This window comes from Vipera berus, assembly GCF_964194415.1.
Source record: "Vipera berus genome assembly, contig: HAP1_SCAFFOLD_98, whole genome shotgun sequence".
Lineage (NCBI taxonomy): Eukaryota > Metazoa > Chordata > Lepidosauria > Squamata > Viperidae > Vipera > Vipera berus.
The window spans coordinates 78,255-101,178 of NW_027673605.1; the positions used below are offsets into that span (position 1 = coordinate 78,255).

Consider the following 22,924-nt stretch of genomic DNA (forward strand, 5'->3'; position numbering starts at 1 on the left):
TATTGTGGGGCTGTTTTGATACAAGTCTGCATTTGTGCTAGCTTTACTTTCACTTTCCACGAATACTATAAGTAGCCTTCAGGCAGGATCCCCTCCCAAACAGATCCTGCTCGGGACCTTTTCAAAGCTCCCAGCTTCTCCATTACTTAGAGGTTTTCTTAGTCCAGATTCCCGGGAAGGAAAAAAAATATACACAGCTGGCATAAATATGACCAACCAAAAATCCTGGAGAGGCGAAGTAAGTGAACAGGGTCAGAACGCTAAGATGGAGACGGAAAGAAAAAAGTATTGCTTATTGTGCTTAAGCTTGATATTAGTAATATTGATATTAGTAGTGATACTTTGTTTTATATATATATATGTGTGTGTGTGTGTGTGTGTACACACACACACACACACACACACACATATTTGTGTGCAAGCAGCTTTGTAGGTGCTTTATATTGGGAAATTAGTTATATAAAAGCAAATGTTTCATGCTTTAGGCACAGACTTGGCTTTTTTTGTCATAGAACGCTCAGAACGGAGTCCCGGCCCCTTTTTTGGATGTAGGGTAGGCAAGGTGGGTTGTATGACGTGTGAGTTCCGGCACCTTTTTCTTTTACAAAAAAAGCACTGGATACAGAGGATTGCTTACATGATAAGAGCCCGGGAAAGGGAGGGGGGAAAGGAGTTAAGGATGGAGCCTGTGTTGCTGTGTATATGTGTCATCATCTAGGAATTATTATTTTTTGTGCCTTCTTATGCCTGGTACTAAGACCTGATCTTTTTTGTTCTGGAAAAGTATAAAAGGTGGAAGATCTCTTTCCTGGTTGTTGTTGCCTTCCTCTCTCTACCAGCCACGAAGAAGAGAGGTGGGGGTCACCCAACTCTTATTTTGATCAAAATAAAAGCGGTTTGCTCTCTGAAACCTCAGCTCGCAGAGTTTCTTTTGGCTCTTTTTAAATTCCTGAGTAACGCTGGAGCAACTGTGAGGCTAAGTGGGAAACCTTACAATTGCTTTGTGCATTAGTCTATGTGCGGGGGGGTTGGGGTGTGTTTTATGAACCCTTTGGACTCTGGATTGCAATTTTCAGGGTGAACTTTGCCCCGATTCTTGTTTTTTTTTTTTAATCTCTTATGTATTCTGGAGGCAGGATGTTGGTTGCTGAGTTTCAGGGAGGGTGTATGCGGTGGTGGGATTCAGCTGGTTTGCACCAGTTCGGCAGAACCGGTAACTAAATTTTTGTTGCCCAGGCCCAGAACCGACTTCGGGATGTGGCATCCACGCAGAGAACCGGTTGCTCACCTATTTGAATCCCACCACTGGGTGCATCCAATTACTTTTTCTGCAATTCAGCTTTGCGGGCTAATTTTACCGCATCTTTTTTTTGCAAGGAAAGAAAATGAACCGAAGTGTGTGTGTGGGGGGGGTTTAATTGGAAGAGGTGGAAAAAAGACCCAGAAATGCAATAACGATCTTTGTCCATTTTAAAAAGGCGTGGATGGCATCTCCTAGCATGCTCTTAAGGGGTTGGACTAGAAGACCTCCGAGGTCCCTTCCAAATCTGGTTATTCTGTCGTGCTTTTGATTCTACAGTAGGTTACATCACAACTTTTTTTTTTCAGCTTCCTGCCCTGTTGCATGCATGATGGCTTGTAGACTTGGGTTCTGCATCTGTTTGCAGGTTTAGTGGAGATCCTGGCAGGGTGGGTGGGTGGATGGGTCTCACTGCTTCCTCTCCACTGGAACCTGCTCTTCATTTCCTTGTAGGTGGACTTGGTGCCTGGGGACCTGATTGAGATTTTCCGGAAGGGATACCAGCACTGGGCTGTCTATGTGGGTTTGGGCGAGGTTGTCCATCTGGCTCCACCAAGTAAGGAACCCAGGGCGGGCTAGCCAAATGACCGGCAAAACCCCATTGGAATATTTGTATCTGAACTGAATGTTAGTATTGGGCAAGGGTTTAGGATAGACCTCACCTTCGCTTCTGGCCAAGTTCCTACGAACCCCATGGAGCAGGAACCAAGCCAGGAAATTAGCACTTAGGACCGTCATGGCATCCACACAGTCAGGTGATCCATCATTTAGGCACTTGACAGCCAGCCTGTATTTACGACAGCTGCAGCACCTGGTTTTTTGTGGTGGATGTTCGCAGCCAGCTTCCGACAGGCTAGATAAAGTTTGGGGAAGCTGGATTTGCTTAATGGCCGTGTGATTCACTTAAGGACGGCAATGATTCCCTTCTCCATAGTGGCGAAGAGTGCTTGCGAAATCAGGAGGGATCCACGTGAACCACCGGCCTGATTAGAAATTAAAATGCTGGTCCCAGTTGTGGCAGTGAGCTGAGGATTACGGGTAATGAAACATCTGCAAGAAAACCAAACTGAGAGAGCACCAAGGCCCCCAGAGTCCTCCTCCTCCTCCTCTCCACAACCCCTCCCCCCTCCTAACTTGAGGATGTTACCTAGCTAGGTAATGAAACATCTGCAAGAAAGCGAAATTGAGAGAGCACTAAGGACCCCATTGTTCTCCTCCTCCTCCTCCTCCTCCTCCTCCTCCTCCTCCTCCTCTCTTTCCCGACTCTCACAAACTCCCTTTCCTTCTGAAGGTGAATATGCTGGAGCTGGAGCTGCCAGCATGAAGTCCCTCTGGGCCAATAGAGCAGTGGTGAAGAGAGAACCAGTGTCCACTGTGGTCGGAAAGGATCCCTACTGTGTTAGCAACAAGCATGACTCCACCTACAATGTCCGGACCCAAGATCAGATTGTCTCTATGGCTAGGAAGCTGGAGGGCAAAATAGTGGAATATAAAATCACCAGCCGGAATTGTGAGCATTTCGCCAACAGCCTGCGCTACGGTGAATCCCGCTGTGATCAGGTGAGTGCAGTTTTTGGACATTTAGACAAATTTCTTGCAATCTCAGTCTCCAGAGGATTGTCCAAAGAGCATTAACCAGCACTGCTGCTTTCTCCTGAGTGATGACAAGGCTCACCTCACTTGGCGCTCTACGGTTGTGTTGGAACTAGAACTCCCAGAATTGCATTGGCTCTGGGATCCAGGGAATTCTGGGAAATGCAGTCCCCAACTAGCCCCCACGCCCATTGGGGGAGGGGATTAACTTATTCTCCACCTGAACAGGTCAGGACAATTAGTAACAGGTGGAAGATCAGTAAAGAGAGATCCAACCTGGAATTAAGGAGAAATTTCCTGAGGGTGAGAACAATCAATGGAACAAGTTGCCTCCAGAGATTGTGGATGCTCCATCACTGGAGGTGTTCAAGAAGAGATTGGACAACCCTTTATCCAGGATGGTATAAGGTCTCCTACTCAAGTGGGGTGGTTGCATTAGAAGACTTCAAAGGCCCCTTCCAACTGTTATTGTACTATTCCTTCCTCCTTCCTTCCTTCCTTCCTTCCTTCCTTCCTTCCTTCCTTCCTTCCTTCCTTCCTTCCTTCCTTCCTTCCTTCCTTCCTCACCTTGGCCTGTTCTCATGCTTGGCTCCAGACCTTTATTTTATCACTTTCCACAGAGATCCGTTGGCCAAGGTATATGCGGAAGAGGCCTTCATCCTGCAGTGGATAGACAATGGCTAAAACGATGAGGATGATAAATGATGATATGTTCTAGGTTGGGGAAACTTGATCAAACTGTAGGAAATTCAGTCCTTTTTCCGGGATTATGTAATATGTTCTTTCCTCGAATCAAAGAAGATCTTTGCTGATCCTAGTCTATCTCTTCAATTTGCAGGTCACAAAAGCCGTCTGGTATGCAATGGCAGCAACTTTGGCACTCCTGCTACTCTGAAGATCTAGCAAGGAGAACGCCTGGAGCAACTATGACTTGGATGACTGAGAATCTTGGCTTCAACTAACACTCCTGAAGAATTCACTTTCTCTAATATGTTTCTGCCTCCTCCCTCTCTTTTTGTCTCTCTCTCTCTCTCTCTCTCTCTCTCTCTCTCTCTCTCTCTCTCTCTCTCTCTCTCTCTCTCTCTGTCTCTCTCTCTCTCTCTCTGCCTTTTCTTTTCCCTCGAGATACCAGTTTGTCAAAAGAGCCTAAGCTTGATGCTCTCCTCTCCACAGCCAGTTTCAAGCACAACTTCCAAATAAAAGTTTACCTTCCAATGAAGATAATGTCTGGTGCAACTTCTCCATACTTTCTTGGACCATGTGTTGACTCGATCTGGTTGGGTGCTACATTGGAGCTCTGAGGGTCCATCTTCATTTCAGATGGTCCACCTCTATCTTCTCAACAGGAGGGTTGCAGACGCTTGGCCTAGTATGATGGTCAGCTGGAATGGTCCATGAACTTTCCTTGAGGTCTCTTGATACAACATTTCACCTTTGAACTGAGCAGCATCCAATTTAATGTTGATTTGATGTCCCCAAGGAGATGTCTCAACTCCACATCTCCACATCTCAACCCAGAGAGAAGGTCTCATCTCCACATCTAGCTACATCTGTTGGGTGAGGGATGTCCATTGGGTGCAGCTCTCCACAAGTGATCTAGAACCTGGGTCTCCTTTCTCCTAATCCTGCACCTTCATTTCTACCCATTACCATCATTCCTGAAGAGATATTTGGACTTCTGCTCTAATCAGCAGATTGAGAACTGCAAAGGTTGGGAATGGTTTCCAGTTGGGTCTCAATTTACATCCTCATATAGGCTGAAGACCATGTGCTTTACTAGCATTCTCAAATATATCAATGCAAAATTATTTTTGGAGAAGATTCTTTGCATTCATCCTTTGCAGCCCATCCTGGATATATTAGTCCCTCTTTCTAGGTATGTTATCAAGTGGTGGTGTTTCTTAATCTTAGTAACTTGAAGACGGGTGGACTTCAACTCCCAGAATTCCTCAGCCAACTTCACATGTCTTAAAAGAGCCAAGGTTGAAATACACTGATTTAGTGGGTGTGATCTGGTTTCCTGCTCCTTATTTTTATCAAATTCGGGCTACATTCTCCCCCCTCCTCCCCCTCCCGTTTGGATCCAGTGTACATTGGTGAATGAGTTGTGGCAGAAATTCAACAGGGAAAGCTTTCCCTTCCCCCTCGTCTGGGATCGGTGGCACAGCACTGGTGACATCTGAGTCTTTAGCAAACTATTCATCGGTTTAGTTTTATAGTTTTAATGTGTGGTTTTTAACAATATCAGAATAGAATAGAAGTAGAAATAGAAATACAATAGAATAGAACAGAATAGAATAGAATAGAATAGAAGCTGGGAGGGACCTTGGAGGTCTTCTAGTCCAGCCCCCCACTCAGGCAGGAGAACCTATACCATCTGAGACCAATGGCTGTCCAATCTCTTCTTAAAAACCTCCAGTGATGGAGCGCCCACGATTTCTGGTGGCCAGCTGTTCCACTGGTTAATTGTCCTCACTGTTAGGAACTTTCTCCTTAATTCCAGGTTGCTTCTCTCTTTGGTCAGTTTCCAACCATTGTTTCTCCTCCTTCCCTCTGGTGCTTTGGAGAATACTTTGACAAAGATGTCGAGACTCTAGAAAGAGTGCAGAGAAGAGCAACAAAGACGATTGGGGGACTGGAGGCTAAACCATATAGGGAACGGTTGCTGGAATTGGGTATGTGTAGTTTAATGAAGAGAAGGACAAGGGGGGACATGATAGCAGCCTTCCAGTATCTCAGGGGCTGCCCCAAAGAAGAGGGAGTCAAGCTCTTCTCCAAAGCTCCTGAAGGCAGGACGAGAAGCAACGGATGGAAACTAATTAAGGAGAGAAGCAACCTAGAACTGAGGAGAAATTTCCTGACAGAACAATTAACCAGTGGAACAACCTGCCTCCAGAGGTGGTGAATGCTCCAACACTGGAGGTTTTTAAGAAGAGACTAGACAGCCATTTGCCTGAAATGGTATAGGGTTTCCTGCCTGAGCAGGGGGTTGGACCAGATGACCTCCAAGGTCCCTTCCAACTTATTATTATTATTGTTATTGTTACCCCCCTTTAGATTTGTCTGGAATGTTATAGGGTCCCTTCCAACCCTATGATTCTATGTTCTATGTAGATTTGCTATGCAGCTGTTAACCAGATGTGGACCCACATTTCTCCGGCAGGGGGCAGCAACGCCATCCCTGAACTCCCAGTTGCTTTCCAGAAGCGGGGGGGGGGGGGGAATGGCTTTTTCCCAGGGACAGAGAAGGGAGGAGCCAGGCTGCCTTTGACGCATTCCCTCCCTTCAACGTCTTATCAGCTGATGTGTCAAAATCCCAGCTGACTTGCCGATTGGCTTCCCTTCCGGAATAAGGTTTGCTTCTCTTTTATTTATGGGGCTCCGTACCCAATAAAATGACTAATTCAGTGTAATTTCCTGTCTCCTGCCGCTTTCTCAGTTGTTCTGGATGGGAGATGCAGTGGAAAAACTGTGTGTGTGTGTGGGGGGGATGGCTGGGGGGGGGAGCAAAGCAGGTCCCTTGTTGCTGTCATCTGATTCTCCATCAGCCTGGAAAGTTCTAAAATAGGACCTGCGTGTATTTTCCTAAGTGAAACAAAGGGGGGGGGAAACAAAACACAAAACAGCAAGGAACAGGACTTGGTTGCTGAATTTGAGCTTCCTTTGCAGCCGGAATTTGGCATCCTTTTACTGTGTGTTTGCGTGTGTGTGTTTGCCTGTGTGTAGGGAGGCCAATCCATTTTTGTTTCTTCTAAGTTTATTTGCGTGGTTGTTTCCGGGTGCTTTTATTTTCTTTTGTATTATTATTTTAATTTTTTGTAGTATTTGTCTAGAATGCTAGATCTCGTGCCCTGGGTAGGAGTTTGCACTTGAAGACCTCCAAGGTCCCTTCCAGATTTTCTTTATTCTATTCTATTCTATTCTATTCTATTCTATTCTATTCTATTCTATTCTATTCTATTCTATTCTATTCTATTCTATTCTATTCTATTCTTATTTCTTATTCTATTCTATTCTATTCTTATTTCTTATTCTATTCTATTCTTATTTCTTATTCTATTCTATTCTATTCTATTCTATTCTATTCTATTCTATTCTATTCTATTCTATTCTATTCTTATTTCTTATTCTATTCTATTCTATTCTATTCTATTCTATTCTATTCTATTCTATTCTATTCTATTCTATTCTATTCTATTCTATTCTATTCTTATTTCTTATTCTATTCTATTCTTATTTCTTATTCTATTCTATTCTATTCTATTCTATTCTATTCTTATTTCTTATTCTATTCTATTCTATTCTTATTTCTTATTCTATTCTATTCTATTCTATTCTATTCTTATTTCTTATTCTATTCTATTCTATTCTTATTTCTGTATTCATATTCTATTCATATTCTATATTCTATATTCTATATTCTATTCTATTCTATTCTATTCTATTCTATTCTATTCTATTCTATTCTATTCTATTCTATTCTATTCTATTCTATTCTATTCTATTCTTATTTCTTATTCTATTCTATTCTTATTTCTTATTCTATTCTATTCTTATTTCTTATTCTATTCTATTCTATTCTATTCTATTCTTATTTCTTATTCTATTCTATTCTATTCTTATTTCTTATTCTATTCTATTCTATTCTATTCTTATTTCTTATTCTATTCTATTCTATTCTTATTTCTGTATTCATATTCTATTCATATTCTATATTCTATATTCTATTCTATTCTATTCTATTCTATTCTATTCTATTCTATTCTATTCTATTCTATTCTATTCTATTCTATTCTATTCTATTCTATTCTATTCTATTCTATTCTATTCTATTCTATTCTATTCTATTCTATTCTATTCTACCCTAAATTATTTATAGCAGCTCTTGACTTCACTGATTTAATTTCCACCCACCACATAGCAACTAAGGACACAGGTCAAGACTAACCTCACTGACGTCTTTTATAAGGCTGGGGGGGGGGACTACCCTGGTCCAATCCAGGGATGCCAAGCCAAAGGGAGGGGCAGGGGGTCATAAGTCTCTGTTGCCAGGAGAAGACCCTTGTCATAATCCATTGGGGACCCTCAGCAGCTGCCAGGCCAGGGGACAGGAGACCCAGCCTGGCTAGTGCTATGTCTGACTTCTTTGTTTGGTTCTGTGAGAGCGGATCCTTCCAGAAGGTTGCCCACCCACCCAAGACCCTGCCGGCCAAGGGGGGGACCATGGAGGCGTCAGCCTCCGTTCCTGTTAGGCTGCCGACAGGCAAGAAGCAGGCTGCAAATAAGCCGCTGGTCCTGGAAGGCTCAAAAGATCCCAAGCCACCCACCAAAGGACTCCAGGGGAGGTCGCCCCCCACTCACAGCGAGGCCCCCTTGAAGAAGGACGCTGGCAAGTCCACAGAGCATCCAAATTTAGTTGGGAAGAAGCTGTGTTGGACAGAGGACAGTGGGAAAAGGCCGGTGGCTTGTCAGCAAGGCAATGCCAAGCAGAAAAGCAGCAGGTCCTTGGTGGGTCCAACCCAAGCTTCGGGGGGACATGGCCCCCAAACTTCGAGTGTGACCGAGAAGCAGCTGGCGAGACCTCCCCATGCCACGATGAGAGGAGCACGAAGCGGTCTCCTCCAGGCGCCACACGTGAACGCCAAGGGAGACCAGCCGGGGGTGCCCACCAAGGCACACTCTGGGGCTGCCAAGACGGGCCATGCCGTAGGGTTGAAAAAAAGCAATAAATTGCAGCATCAGACTTTGCTTTCCAAAGGTATAGACATAATAATAATAATAATAATAATAATAATAATAATAATAATAATAATAATAATAATAATGATAATGATAATAATAATGATAATGATAATAATAATAATAATAATACAAAAGGCAGCTTAAGACTTGGTTAACAGAGAGATATAATGCTGGAGGTTTCTCTTGCTTGGCTGAAGAATTATAATAATTATAGTAGGGCAATATTGGAAGAAGGAAGAACTGCCGACTATAGAAGAATGGACTTTAAAAGTTTCCAACCTGGCGGAAATGGCAAAGATCTCAGCATACTTGAAAGACCATTCGCAACAGAGATATATTGTGGAGTGGAAAAAATGGATTGATTAGATCCAGAATAAATATGGGACTAAAAAGTTTCACTTAGCATTTGAATAAGTATTGATGTGATATTTATATTGCTTGTAGTTATTTTATAAGAGTTAAAGTGCGACAGATTTAATAGTTATTGTTGTTTGCATATGGTAGATTATGATTGTTTTTACTGTTATACCTTGTATTTAGCTCTGGGAAGTCGGGGAGGGGGGAGGGGGAGGGAGGGAGGTGTTGGGGAGGGTTGGGAAGAGGGGAGGGGGTTGGGAGGGGTTTTGTTGAAAATAAAATGTACTGTAAAACCTTTCAATAAAAAAAAAGAATTGTAATAATTATAATGTATTAAACTCGTACGCTGCCCAACTCTCCGTAACTCTGGATGGCCCACAAGAATCAAACCATGATTCGTTGGCTTTGACCGAAAACAGCGCTTCACAAGCTCTGTCCTCAAAAAAGATTTACATTTCTTTTATACGTTTCAGATTGGGTCTTTTGTCTTTTTTGTTTTATGATTCTGGAAACGATTTTGAGAAAGCTTTAGACCGGATAGAGATGCTTGGAAGAGATAGAGGTTCAAACTGGTGTGACTCTTCTTGGCTTATCAGAAGTATTGACATGTTGGTTTGATCTCAGGTCGTGGCTGTTTGTTAGCACACAGTGATATGGACCACAAGAAGAACCCTATTCCGAAAGCCATCAAATCACGGCTTTCCAATCTGGTGAGTTATCAAATTAAATAAATGAATCCAGAAAGACCGTGTAGACTACACAACATCCTGTTTCTGTTTTCTGCTTTTTTTTCCCCCCCACCAAAGTGACCCACATTATTTTATTATGCTGGTCTATAACTGTACATTTAGTTCTCGACAACTCAGCTGACAATTTCCCTTATTAAGCAAGACAGCTGTTAAGTGAGTTTTGCCCCATGTTTGCCATCTTGCCTGCCGCGGTTGTTAAGTGAATCCAGCTTCCCCATTGACATTGTTTGATAGAAGGTCGCAAAAGGGGGTCGCATGACCCCGGGTCTTTGCGACCGTGGTAAATACATGACACTGCCTCACGATTCATTTAACAACTGCATGGTTCATTTCACCCCAGGGGCAAAGGTCATCAAACCGGGTGTGAATCCCTTAACAATTGCTTTGCTTAGCAATGGAAATCCTAGTTCCAACTGTGTCGTAAGTTGAGGACTATATGTATAAGCAAAATCGAAACTGGATGGCTTTCTTTTTGCAGACTAAACTTCTAATCCAGGTGCCAACTGGAAGCATGAAGCTTTATTTGTTTTTTCCTGGTTAACTGGAGGAAAATGGCTGAACGTTGCTGGCTTAGGGGCTGACATTTGACACCGAGGAAAAAAAAACCCAACAACTACACACCCATGACACAGATGTTTTTCTTCATTGGCCAGCTGTCCCTTGCTAGACTGCATAATTTTTCCCCATGTGATGCTTTTCGGAGCAGACTCAGCTCTCCCAGTTCCATTTTCTATCCTGTCTATTCCAAATTGTTAGTTCTGTTCAGGCAGCTTCCAAAAGGACACAGTGTTTGTGGGGGGTTTTTTGTGTGTGTCCTGTGTTGCTGAGAAACTCAAAGCTGCAGTGAGCACAGATACAAACCGTGGATCTCCAGCATGGACGAGGTAAGTGAGCAGAAGGCAAGGAGGGGGTGGCGAGAGGAAACAGAAATTGTGTAAAAATCATACATTTCATAAATTGTGGACCTGTTTTGCAAGGGAGCGGGGGCAATTCTTGAAATATATTTATCAGTATTCAATCCGGGGGGGACCATCTTCTATGTGTATGCTTTTTTCAAAAAAAAATTCCTTTATATGCAGTTTTTTTTCCTTGTCAGTTTTGCTTTTGCTTTGTTCTCCTTTCCTTTTGAAGTTCGTATTTTAACTTTGGAACTAAAATTAAAATTTCATGAAAAAGAATTGCGCAAATGTTTGTGCCTGTTTGCAAGCACGTTTCTTACCTACAGCTGTTGCATCCAAACATTCCACTAAGCAGAAGAGAATCTTTCTGTTTCTCATAAAAGCCAGTAAAAATCAATAGGATTTTTAAAAAGTAACTTTTTACCCGGCTCACTTTAAGGTTGTTCATTATTACGATGGACATTCCATTGGGTAGCTTAATTGCTTTTTTTTTAAAAAAAAATGGAAAAGATAACTATTTTCTGTATTCTAACTATTTAAAACGGCATTTTAAAGGAGGCTGGGCAGAAGGCAGTCCCTGTGATCATATGAAAATATTTGGAAAAACAATACCTGGGGCTTTTGTCTTGCGTGCATAAGTATGTGCCATGGGGATTTGCGCAGGTGTCATAAACACCTGTGTTTTGCTTTGCTGGAAATATGGAATAAAATTCTGCTATTTGCTTCGTTGGAAGTATGGAATAAGATCCTTATTTGATTGTGTTATGTTGTAGGGAAGGAAAGAAGGAACGGTTAAGTTTATTCTAAGTGAGTCAGGTCAAAACATAGGGCTATGGTTTTGCTTAGATTGGTTAGTTAGATTTGTTTTATTTAAAGATTTGGGTGGATTGATTAGATCTGGTCAAACCAAGCGGCTTGGGTTAATTTATTGCCATTCAGTGTCATGGAAACCCAGGAAATGGGGGAGACCGTTGAGAAACCAAACAAAAAGACAATGTGTGAATGCAGCCATTTCTTTCCACAGATTTGGGGCCGTTTATGCGCAGCAATGCTGCAAGCAAGGGAGAACTGGAGGTTGAATAGAAGCTGTGTTTGTGTGTCTCTGCGCAGCTCTTTAGCATACAAATGAGTTTCTTTAGGTTGCATTGGGTACTTGAGTATCTGAATCTTTGGCTGTTCCAAAGTTCTGCTTTGTGGGCACCGTTTGGGCTGTCATTTATGGAAGTATTTGTGCGTTTGTGTGTGTGTGTGTGTGAATTGGACTTAGACAAAGTTGTGCCATTCTTCCAGTTTCACTATGTAATGTTTGCCAAAGGGAAGCAGATAGTAACTATCTGGTAGACTCTGAAACATGGAAAATAACCTTATCTAAATAACCTTATCTAAATAACTATGGGGGACGTGGTGGCTCAGTGGGTTAGGACATTGAGCTTGTCGATCAGAAGGTCAGCAGTTTGGCGGGTCGAATCCCGAGTGCCACGTAGCAGAGTGAGCGCCTGTTACTCGTCCCAGCTTCTGCCAACCTAGCAGTTCGAAAGCACGTAAAAAGGCAAGTAGAAAAATAGGGACCACTACAGTGGGAAGGTAACAGCGTTCCGTGCGCCTTTGGCGTCTAAGTCATGCCGGCCACATGACCACGGAGACGTCCTCGGACAAGCACTGCCTCTTCAGCTTTGAAACGATGAGCACTGGAGACTGTGACCATCATAAATATGAGTCAGTTGCTAAGCATCTGAATTTTGATCACACAACCACGGGGAGGCTGGAGTGGTCATCAGTGTGAAAAATGGCCCTGTCACTTTTTTCAGTGCCATTGTAACTTTGAACAGTCACTAAATAAGCTATCGTAACTCAAGGATTACCTGTAGCACAGTTTGCCCAACATTTGGGGGAGCTGAGCAGAATATTTGTATGCATGTGTGCACGTATCTCCTAAGGTTAGTTTTACACGTTATTTTCCTTCATTAAACAAAAAGGCCCCAAGCATCGGATTTATAATTGATTGCTCAAACATTTTGAAACACTAACCTTTAGCCACAATTGGGGGATCTGATTCTGTATAGCTAATATGATGTGCTCCTTCGGATTAGCTGGTTGTAAATAATGAATTGCTGGAAAAACTAATCAATAACGAGAAAAGATCCCTGCAGGACACAGGAGAAGCCTTGGAATTGATTCAGCATCTGTAATAACAAGCACAACAAGAGCCGGTTGCATGGGGGTGGGTGGGTTGTGTGCCTAGGGGAAAAGACTTTTCTTACAGATAAGGTGTGCAAAAATCCTTCAAGAACACTTAGGATCCTTCAAGAGACTGTTAAAATAATTGCTGATAGGAACACGTTCTCCGTTTTATGGGGGAAAACAATCTGCAAAACCCGTAAAAGAGAAAGGAAAAAAGTTGCTGCAATGGAACAGCAATTTGCAGTGCTAAGGAACAATGGGTTTTCAACGCATCTCCGTCAGCGCCCAAAGCAGCAGCCCTTTTTATGAAAGAAACATTTGTCCGCTGTTCTGGAATGCTCCCCCCTTCTTTAGCCTGGATGATCCGGTGACTGAGTTTTTGTTTTCTAATTCTTATAGATGTTGCTTTCTTTCTCAAATGGCCTTAGCTGGAAGGTTTATTTTCAAACCGCTGGGTTTTCTGTATGTTTTGCATTGATGTGTTCTACTTGGTCTAAGTAGGAGAAGAGCAAGCAGAGCTGGGGAGGGCGGCGCTAAGCACGTCATGAGCCTAGAGTCGTGGCGTCCCCAAGAATTGTCTTAACTCCAATCTGTCTTGATTTCCGCTGACCAGCACCCCAGTTTAGTATTGTTGACTAGTTACAGTAACAGAGTTGGAAAGGACCTCGGAGGTCATCTAGTCCAGCCCCCTGCTCTCGCTATATTTTTTCTGATAAATGGCACCTAGAACCTCCGAAGGCTGTTTGTTCCACTAGTTAATTGTTTCTCGCTGTTAGGAATTTCCTCCTTAGTTCTAGGTTGCTTCTCTCCTTGGTTAGTTTGTTGAGCAAATAAACCTTCTTAACTGGAACTTGACGCGCGATCCCAACTCTTGGCCCCTGATTGTCTTCTTTTATCCACAGGTTGATCTGGAGCTTGGGGACTTGATAGAAATCTTCCGCTTGGCCTACCAGCACTGGGCAATCTACGTGGGGAATGGCTATGTGGTCCATCTTGCTCCACCAAGTAAGGAAGGCTCTGTTGGATGGGGTGACCAAATGACCAGGCAAAAAGTCTAGCTTGGCTTGCACCTCTGCATTTTAGCCATGATTGTAACCCTGGGAAATTAGCAATGGATACAGGATACAGGTAGTCCTGGTCATTGGCCCAAAGTCAGCCAGCTGGCTTTCATACTTAAGGTGGGACTAGAACTCACAGACTCCTGGTCATTGGCCCAAAGTCAGCCAGCTGGCTTTCATACTTAAGGTGGGACTAGAACTCACAGACTCCTGGTCATTGGCCCAAAGTCAGCCAGCTGGCTTTCATACTTAAGGTGGGACTAGAACTCACAGACTCCTGGTCATTGGCCCAAAGTCAGCCAGCTGGCTTTCATACTTAAGGTGGGACTAGAACTCACAGACTCCTGGTCATTGGCCCAAAGTCAGCCAGCTGGCTTTCATACTTAAGGTGGGACTAGAACTCACAGACTCCTGGTCATTGGCCCAAGGTCAGCCAGCTGGCTTTCATACTTAAGGTGGGACTAGAACTCACAGACTCCTGGTCATTGGCCCAAAGTCAGCCAGCTGGCTTTCATACTTAAGGTGGGACTAGAACTCACAGACTCCTGGTCATTGGCCCAAAGTCAGCCAGCTGGCTTTCATACTTAAGGTGGGACTAGAACTCACAGACTCCTGGTCATTGGCCCAAAGTCAGCCAGCTGGCTTTCATGACTATGGCAAGACTAGAAGTTCCCATCTCCCAGTTTCTGGCCTGATGTCTTAAACCAGGGGTGTCAAACTGCTGGCCTGTGGGCCGGACGCATCACTACAAAACCATGCCCACCCCATTGCCGGCAATGGGGAAAAAGCTCCGATACGTCACGTGACGTCGCGAGTTTGACATGTCTGTCTTAAACACTCTCAAGGGTGTCCCACCTTGGGAACTTAAGACCCATGGACTTCAACTCCCAGAATTCTCAGCAAAGAGCGTTAAGTCTACATATCAGAAGGATGTCCAGAGAACATCTAATAATCTAGGACAGGGTTATCCAACCTTGGCAACTTTAAGACCTGTGGACATCAACTCCCAGAATTCCCCAGCCAGCTTGGCTGGCTGGGGAATTCTGGGAATTGAAGTCCACAAGTCCGCACTAGACCATATTGGCTCTCCACGAATGACCGTCCGACTCTTTCTTTCCCCCCAAAAGGTGAACTTGCCGGAGCAGGCTGCGCCAGCCTCATGTCCACCCTCACCAACAAGGCCTTGGTGAAGAAAGAACGTCTTTTGGAAGTGGTGGGCAACGACCGATACCGGGTCAACAACAAACACGATTCCAAATACACCCCATTGCCTGTTCGAAAGATTATCCAGCTGGCGGAAGAGAAAGTGGGGCAAGAACTGGAGTATAAAGTCACCAGTGAAAATTGTGAGCACTTCGTCACGGAGTTGCGCTACGGTGTGGCCAGGAGCGATCAAGTAAGAGCTTCGTTTTGAGCTTTTCTGCACAAAATTGGGTGGTTTTTTTTTTGTGGTGGCAAATTCAAAAGGCTTGGGAGAGTTCTTGCGTCTAAACGCCTCTTTTTAACTTTCCTGAGTTTGCCTCTATTACACAAGTAGTCCTCTGTTTGCAGCCATTCGCTTAGTGACCACTCAAAGTCACAACAGCAGTGAAAGTTGTGACTGTTTTCCACACCTAAAAACCTGTTGCAGCATCCCCAGGGTCACATGATCAATATCCAGACCCTCGGCAAATGGCATGTACTTAAGACAGGGTCATGTGACCTTGGTGACAAGCAAAGTCCAATGGGGAAGCCAGATTCATTTAACAACCGTGCTAACTTGGTTCACTTAGCATCTGTGGCCAGAACAGTCGTAAAACAGGGGGGAAACTCAATTTATTTATTTTAGGAGATTTACATGGCTGCCTACTCGAGCACGGCGACTCAAGGCAGCTTACACGGATGTAGGAACACCGTATAAAAGAAGTAAAAATAATAGTAAGAAAAATAATAAAATAATAACACCCCCACACACACACACACAAACAAACACTCCTCTTAACAACCCTCTTCCTTAGCGGTGGAAACTTTGGGCTCGATTTTGGTTGTAAGTGGAGGACTTGCAATAGGAAGAAAATCCTCTTTTGGGGAACAAAGCGATGCCTGAAGCACCCCAGACCCGTACAGAGCAGACCCCCGCCTCCCCCAAATCCCAGCTCTTTTCTCTCCCTCCTCGACGGATGGACAAATTGCCAGTCGCCATATTAGCACATCAGGAACACGGCGGGTGGGGTGGATTTAACGGAACACGTATGATCTTTTCTTTGCAGGGAAGGCAAATCTTTGCACCTCATCTTTCTTTTTGTCTGGCAGGTCAGGGATTTTTTTGTGGGGGCGACCATCGCGGGCCTGGCTGGCTTGTTCGTTGGCGTCGGCACGGCCATGGTCAGGAGAAAAAAGCAGCAGAACCAATAACAATGAGGAAAAAGCAGATTCTCTCACAGCTCTCCGTCTCGTTGGTGTTTGTGTGCCTGCGTGTGTGTGTGTGTGTGTGTGTGTGCTAAGTTTCTACCAACTGGACCATCTCCAGTTTGAAAACAAAGTTATTTCCAGCCATTTCTCTAAATCCCATCTTCTCCTTGACGGCCAGGCGGGAGTTTAACGTCCGTAGCTTTCTTTGCGTCACAGATGGGTTTGAGTAACTCTTCCCTTAATCCAGGGTGAATGGATTTTGCCTTCCTCCAGGAAAGGCTAACATTAACCAACTTCCATCAGATTAAGGCTTGCATCTGGCCTCCCTTGATTCCTGGCTAAGCTTCAGACAGATGGTGGAGTTGGTAGTGGATTGAAGGTCAAGGAATTAGGCAGAGCCGGGATTATAGCTAAATTTGATTTAATAATGATGATAATAATAATAAAGTTGGAAGGGACCTTGGAGATCATCTAGGCTGCTCAGGCAGGAAACCCTATACCATTTCAGACAAATGGCTGTCCAGTCTCTTCTTAAAAACTTCCTGTGTTGGATTTAGCCCTGTAGATACAGATAGTCCTCAATTTACAACAATTTGTTTAGTGCCCAGAGTTACAACACCATTGAAAAAAGTGACATGACCATTTTTCACACAACTGTTGCAGCATCCCCACGGTCACGCGATCAAAATTCAGCTGTTTGTCAACTGACTCGTATTTATGACGGCTGCAGTGTCCTGGGCTCGCGTGATCTCTTTTTGTGACCTTCTGACCAGCAAAGTCAACGGGGGGGGGGGGGGAAAGTCACTTGACATCTGCGTTACTAATTCAACAGCTGCAGTGATTCGCTTAACAACTTTGGCAAGAAAGGTCATAAAATGGGGCAAAACTCACTTAACCAACGTCTTGCCCATGGAAAATTTGGGCTCAATTCTGTTTGTAAGTCGGGGACTAACTGTACTGTATAGAGAGATCCTTTGAGACGTGAATATCCTCCAAAGTTATTACAAATGCATTTCAGGCTGAAGAAGCTGCTAGTTAATTTTTTAAAAAAATATCCTTGAATTTCTGATCAAGAGGCAAAGCTCTCGCCATGCAAAATCTATCTAACTGCCACTGTTTGTACGTAACTTTTAGCAGCGTTCTTCCCCCCCCAACGCATGTAGCAAACAGAGTCTGGTGGGTGATGTTTCTAGTGAGATTAGTGGCTAAATTATTTTCCCACCACGATTAGCTATTTAGCCCCGGAGAAGGGTTACTCATGATACTAACGTACACATTTAAAATAAATTTAAATATAAATTTAATAAATTCTATTTATTTTACGTGAATTTAGTAAGTAAATAAAGCTTGTCTTGAGTTTTTCCACCCCAGTGTGGCTCAAGTGAGAATACTTATGGATATATATCCCTCTCCGTTTTGCATTTCAGACAATTCCGTCGTTCCCTGCAGGACAACGGGAGGTAAAATCTTGAACAAATAACATTTCAGAGTTAGTCGCTTTTTATTTGCTAGCTAGAAATACAGGATTAAAAAAATATCCACTTCCCTCTAATCACACGTCAACAGCATAACAAGGCATCCCATTTCCGTGCAAAAAATAGATCTGCCTCTTTTATGGTTGAGGGGAAGATTTTATTTATTTGTTTATTCCAAAAACAAACTGCTCTTTTAAAAGATGTTTTATACTTGACGTGAGGAAACTTGCAAATAAAAGCTTTGAGTTTTTGAGCCTGGTTGCTTTCTGAAGGAGCTGTGAATTATTACGGGGGCTTCATGGCGGGGTTTTGGGGGATTTGACGCAGTTCTTAGTCACAGGTCTTAAGTCTGGGATGTCTGAAGGAGCCACTTTCGATCACTTTGCAAGGAAAACGAAGAACCAGGGTTTAATTTGCAGTGCAGCAGGGCTGCCGTTTCCACTGCATCTTTCATTTACTTTGCAAGAGTGCAACTACTAGACATTGCACGAGAAGACAAAAGGTGAGGGATTCTTCCCAAAGAGGTCTTCAAGATGACCCCAGCCATCAACACCATCTCCATAGGCTGACTCTTGGAGATTGATCTTTCATTTTTTGTTTTATGAAAAAGTTGATCCATTAACAACAGCTTTGGAAGGTAGTTCCCGACCTGTAACCATTTCTTTAGTGATCGTTCGAAGTTACAGCGGCACTGAACAAAGTGGCTTATGTCTGTTTTCACGCTTATGACTATTGCAGAGCCCCACGGTCACGTGATCTGAATTCAGAAGCTTGGCAAGTGACTCGTATTTATGACGGTCGCAGTGTCCTGGGGTCACGTGATCTCCTTTTGCGACCTTCTGACAAACAAACTCAACGGGGAAGGCGTATTCACTTTACAAACGTGTTACCAACTTAATAACTGCAGTGATTCCCTTAACAACTGTTAGCAAGCAAGGTCATACAATGGGGCAAGTTCTTCACTTAACAACAGTCTCGTTAGAATGAGCAAATTCCCCCTCCCTTCTAGCACTGATGATGTTACCTAGTTGGGTCATGAAAGGTCTGCAAGAAAACCACCCAGCTCAGAGAGCACCAAGGACCCCACAGTCCTCCTCCTCCTCCTCCTCCTCCCTTCTAGCACTTATTGAAACAGCTGTGTCTCTTCCTATCTGCAACTTATTAAATCAGCTGTGTCTCTTTCTGTCTGCAACTTATTGAAAAAGCTGTGTGTTTTCCTGTCTGCAACTTATTGAATCAGCTGTGTCTCTTCCTGTCTGCAACTTATTGAAGCAGCTCTGTCTCTTCCTATCTGCAACTTATTAAATCAGCTGTCTCTTCCTGTCTGCAACTTATTAAATCAGCTGTGTCTCTTCCTGTCTGCAACTTATTAAATCAGCTCTGTCTCTTCCTGTCTGCAACTTATTGAAGCAGCTATGTCTCTTCCTTTCTGCAACTTATTAAATCAGCTGTGTCTCTTCCTGTCTGCAACTTATTGAAGCATCTATGTCTCTTCCTTTCTGCAACTTATTAAATCAGCTGTGTCTCTTCCTGTCTGCAACTTATTGAAGCAGCTATGTCTCTTCCTGTCTGCAACTTATTAAATCAGCTGTGTCTCTTCCTGTCTGCAACCTATTGAAGCAGCTAGGTCTTTTCCTGGTCATAAGTCAAGGAGCACCTGTAAATGTCTCTTCTCTTCTCTGCAGCTGCAATGGCTTTCTTTATCAACAGCCCATTGTTGTATAACAACGGGACAAGGCTTAATTTTGTCCTCGGGCTCCTCCGTAACCTTTTATTTTGTTCTGTGGACTTGGCCTGCCTGCTTTCTGCTCCAGCCTCTGAGACACAAAAAACATTGATTGCAGGTCGTGGGAATTAAAAGCCAAGTGCCAGGCGGGCGTATTTCGATACTTGCTTCTCTGCCAGCTTGTTCCAACATTTCCCAATCTAATATTCTCTAGAAATCTTGCAAAAGGTCAGGGTATTGTGCCAAGAACATGTTTGATTGAGAATCAAATCATTTCTTGTTCAGTGCCAGCTGCAAGGATTTACGGATGGGAAAGAAAATTCAGCGCATGGGAATCCTACTCTGGTTTCTCAGGAGTTTATCAACAACATCAGGAAAGCCCACATTTCCCTTCCCTTGAGGAGGAGTGTGTGTCTTGGTCTGTGCCCCCACTCGCAAAATCCCACCATCTTTATTATAAACCCTCATTTAAACCCGCGGGGAGAGGTTTTCAATTAGCTGGTTTCACATTTGAACGACTCTATCCAAATTGCACCTCAAAATGCTGCTTGTCTCTGGAGTCAGAATAAAGAAAGCAGAGATTCTTTTTTCCAGTCTGGATATTTTATATCTGAGCCCATCTCTCTTTTCGACGGAAGATTTGGAAAACCTCTCGAGGTTTTGTTATTTGCAACCTGAATCCAGCTCAGGAGACCTTAGTAAGTGTCTCTGTTATTCTCTGGCTTAAATGGATAATTTTCAGTGATAATTTATTCCTGGTGCTTTTTTCCATCGTTTTCCCTCTGTGTCAATCTTTCTCAACCGTGATAATTTTGAAGTATGTGTAATTTTGAAGTACTGCTAAGTTTGTAAAGCCGCCCTGAGTCTTCGGAGAAGGGCGGGATGTAAATGGAATTAAAATAAAAAATTAAAATAAAATAAGACTTCAACTCCCAGAATTCTGCAGGCTAGCTAGCTGGGGAATTCTGGGAGTTAAAATTCACCCATCTGAAAGCATATTGGCCAGGGAATTCTGGGAGCTGAAGTCCACCCATCTTAAATCAAGCTGGCTGGGGAATTCTGGGAGTTGAAATCTACACATTTTTAAAGTTGCTCAGGTTGAAAAACGCTGCCCTCTATCATGACATTTTAAAACTTGGCTATGGTAAAGTTGAAACCCCAGTGAAACTGGATTGCTGAATTAAAAGAAGACAAATGGCAGATGAGGTGACTAAAACGTGATTTTAATTTTATTTGCCCATGTAACCATGGGAACTTTTAATATGCCAACAGCTGGCGTCGAGGTAGGTAAGAGAGAAAATTGTATTTGAGCCTGTTCTCAAAAGGGGGATTGCAGATGGTGGTTTGAGGGGGGGCAATCTTCTCAGTCGTGGCCCCCAAATTCGAATTCCGTGATGGAATAAGTTGCTTCCTCTCCACTCTCTTACAGCTTGTCACTATTTTTTTTAAAATAAAACATTATCTTGTTCAGATATATGATTCATACAGTGCGCTCCAAGTTATTATGGGGCTTGTGTGTTCATTATCACTCTTTGTAGCTCCCTTTCATTTTTAAAAATTAACTTTGTAAGATGCCTGGAGGGTTTTGTTTGAGAACGGAAAGGACAAGGCTGTTTTCAAGTGTCTGGCTGCAAAGATGAATCCATAAATAAGACATTATTTACTGGGCTTTATTGCTAGCAAGAGATTAATTTGGGGAACAAATCACCATCTAGGCAGAAGTCTGTTACAGAGGCCACAGACATCCAGAGAAAAAGTGTGGCACAAATCCGTGCCAGCAAGAAAAACAGCACTCTGGGAAAAAAAAAATGCGGAGAATTGCCACTAAGATGTTTAGAGAGCTGGAGACTAAAACATACAAAGACTGGTTGCAGGAATTGGGTACTTCTAATCTAACAAGGGACGCGGTGGCTCAGTGGGTTGGGACGCTGAGCTTGTCGATCAAATGGTCGGCAGTTTGGCGGGTCGAATCCCGAGTGTCGCGTAACAGAGTGAGCGCCTGTTACTCGTCCCAGCTTCTGCCAACCTAGCAGTTCGAAAGCACGTAAAAATGCAAGTAGAAAAATAGGGACCACTCCGGTGGGAAGGTAACAGCGCTCCGTGCGCCTTTGGCGTCCAGTCATGCCGGCCACATGACCACGGAGACGTCCTCGGACAAGCACTGGCTCTTCGGCTTTGAAACGGAGATGAGCACCGGCCCCTAGAGTCGGAGACGACTAGCACGCATGTGCGGGGGAACCTTTACCTTTACCTTAATCTAACCAAGAGAAGGACTAGGGGTGACATGATAGCGGTCTTCCAGTATTTCAGGGGCTGCCCCAAAGAAGAGGGGGTCAAACTATTTTCCAAAGGACCAAAAGGCAGGACAAGAAGCAACGGGTGGAAACTAACCAAGGAGAGAAGCAGCCTGGAACTAAGGAGGAATTTCCTGACACTCAGAACAATTAATCAGTGGAGCAACTTGCAGCAGAAGTTATGAATGCTTCATCACTGGACGTTTTTAAGAAGAAACTGGACAGCCATTTGTCTGAATTGGTATAGGCTCTCCTGCTTGACCAGGGGGTTGGACTAGAAGACCTCCAAGGTCCCTTCCAGCTGTATTCTGAATTTTTACACAAATGTGTTTCCCTTGGTTTGTATGTCGATCAGAAAGCAGTTCTCTTGATTCACCAGGGCAGCGTCTCCCAAAATGTTTGTCTGCGATTCCTTGCCAGTCCTTGAGGCTTTCTCTTTCTCTCTCCCCATCATCAAAACTGCCCTTGGGAAATCTGTGCTTGTTGGTCACAATCACACAATCTACTGCAGGCAGTCTTTGACCTTCAACCATTCATTTAGCGACTGTTCAGAGTTACAACTGAAAACAGTGACTTACGACACATCAATGCGGTTCTAACCCCTGCAGCATCCCCACGGTCTGGCAATTATATTTATATAATTATGTTTATAATGGTTGCGCCACGTTGATAACTGCCCAGAGTTTTTAAGATACGAGATGGGAGGGCAAATAAATTCCGTAATAAATTAACCAAGTAAAACATCCTGAGCTTATGTGATCACCATTTGTGACCCTCCCAGCTGGCTTGCAACAATCAGTCAGTAGAGGAAGCCAAGCTTCCTTAATGACTGTGTGATTCATTTAGCAACTGCAGCGATTTGCTTAGCTCTGGCAAAAAGGTCATCAAATGTGACTCCTTTAACGACCGTCTTGCTCAGCAGTGGAAATTCTGGCCCATCTTAAAGCATGCTGGCTGGGGGTGGCGGCGGGGTGGGTGGGGGTGGAAATCTGGCAATTGCAGTCCACCCACCTTAAAGCCTGTGGTCGTATGTAGAGGACCAGCTCTAGTTGGGGAGGTTGGGTGGCAAGGAAAACAGGAAGGAGGAAATTATATTTTGCAACTGTACCTGGTATTCGGGAGCTGCGTCGAGGGACCTCCGAATAATCTGCAGAATAAT

At 43.7% G+C, this 22,924-nt stretch overlaps 2 protein-coding genes across 3 annotated transcripts; both read left to right on the forward strand.

The window, feature by feature from the left end:
* Nucleotides 1-160: 160 nt before the first annotated feature.
* On the forward strand, nucleotides 161-5,054 carry LOC308679272 (phospholipase A and acyltransferase 3-like). The gene is made up of 4 exons (XM_081346878.1): nucleotides 161-238; nucleotides 1,754-1,856; nucleotides 2,592-2,860; nucleotides 3,732-5,054. Exons 1-4 carry the CDS (start codon nucleotides 209-211, stop codon nucleotides 3,786-3,788), a joined length of 459 nt encoding a protein of 152 aa, XP_081203004.1. The 5' UTR covers nucleotides 161-208; the 3' UTR covers nucleotides 3,789-5,054.
* A 1,112-nt stretch (nucleotides 5,055-6,166) lies between these two features.
* LOC308679271 (phospholipase A and acyltransferase 3-like) lies at nucleotides 6,167-17,998 on the forward strand. 2 transcript variants are annotated; one of them, XM_081346876.1, is made up of 5 exons: nucleotides 6,167-6,247; nucleotides 9,617-9,702; nucleotides 13,724-13,826; nucleotides 15,007-15,275; nucleotides 16,172-17,998. In XM_081346876.1, exons 2-5 carry the CDS (start codon nucleotides 9,646-9,648, stop codon nucleotides 16,271-16,273), a joined length of 531 nt encoding a protein of 176 aa, XP_081203002.1. In that variant the 5' UTR covers nucleotides 6,167-6,247; nucleotides 9,617-9,645; the 3' UTR covers nucleotides 16,274-17,998. The 2 variants fall into 2 exon arrangements, with proteins under 2 accessions (XP_081203002.1, XP_081203003.1); XM_081346877.1 differs by lacking the exons at nucleotides 6,167-6,247; nucleotides 9,617-9,702 and adding an exon at nucleotides 10,423-10,625.
* The last annotated feature ends 4,926 nt before the right edge of the window (nucleotides 17,999-22,924 follow it).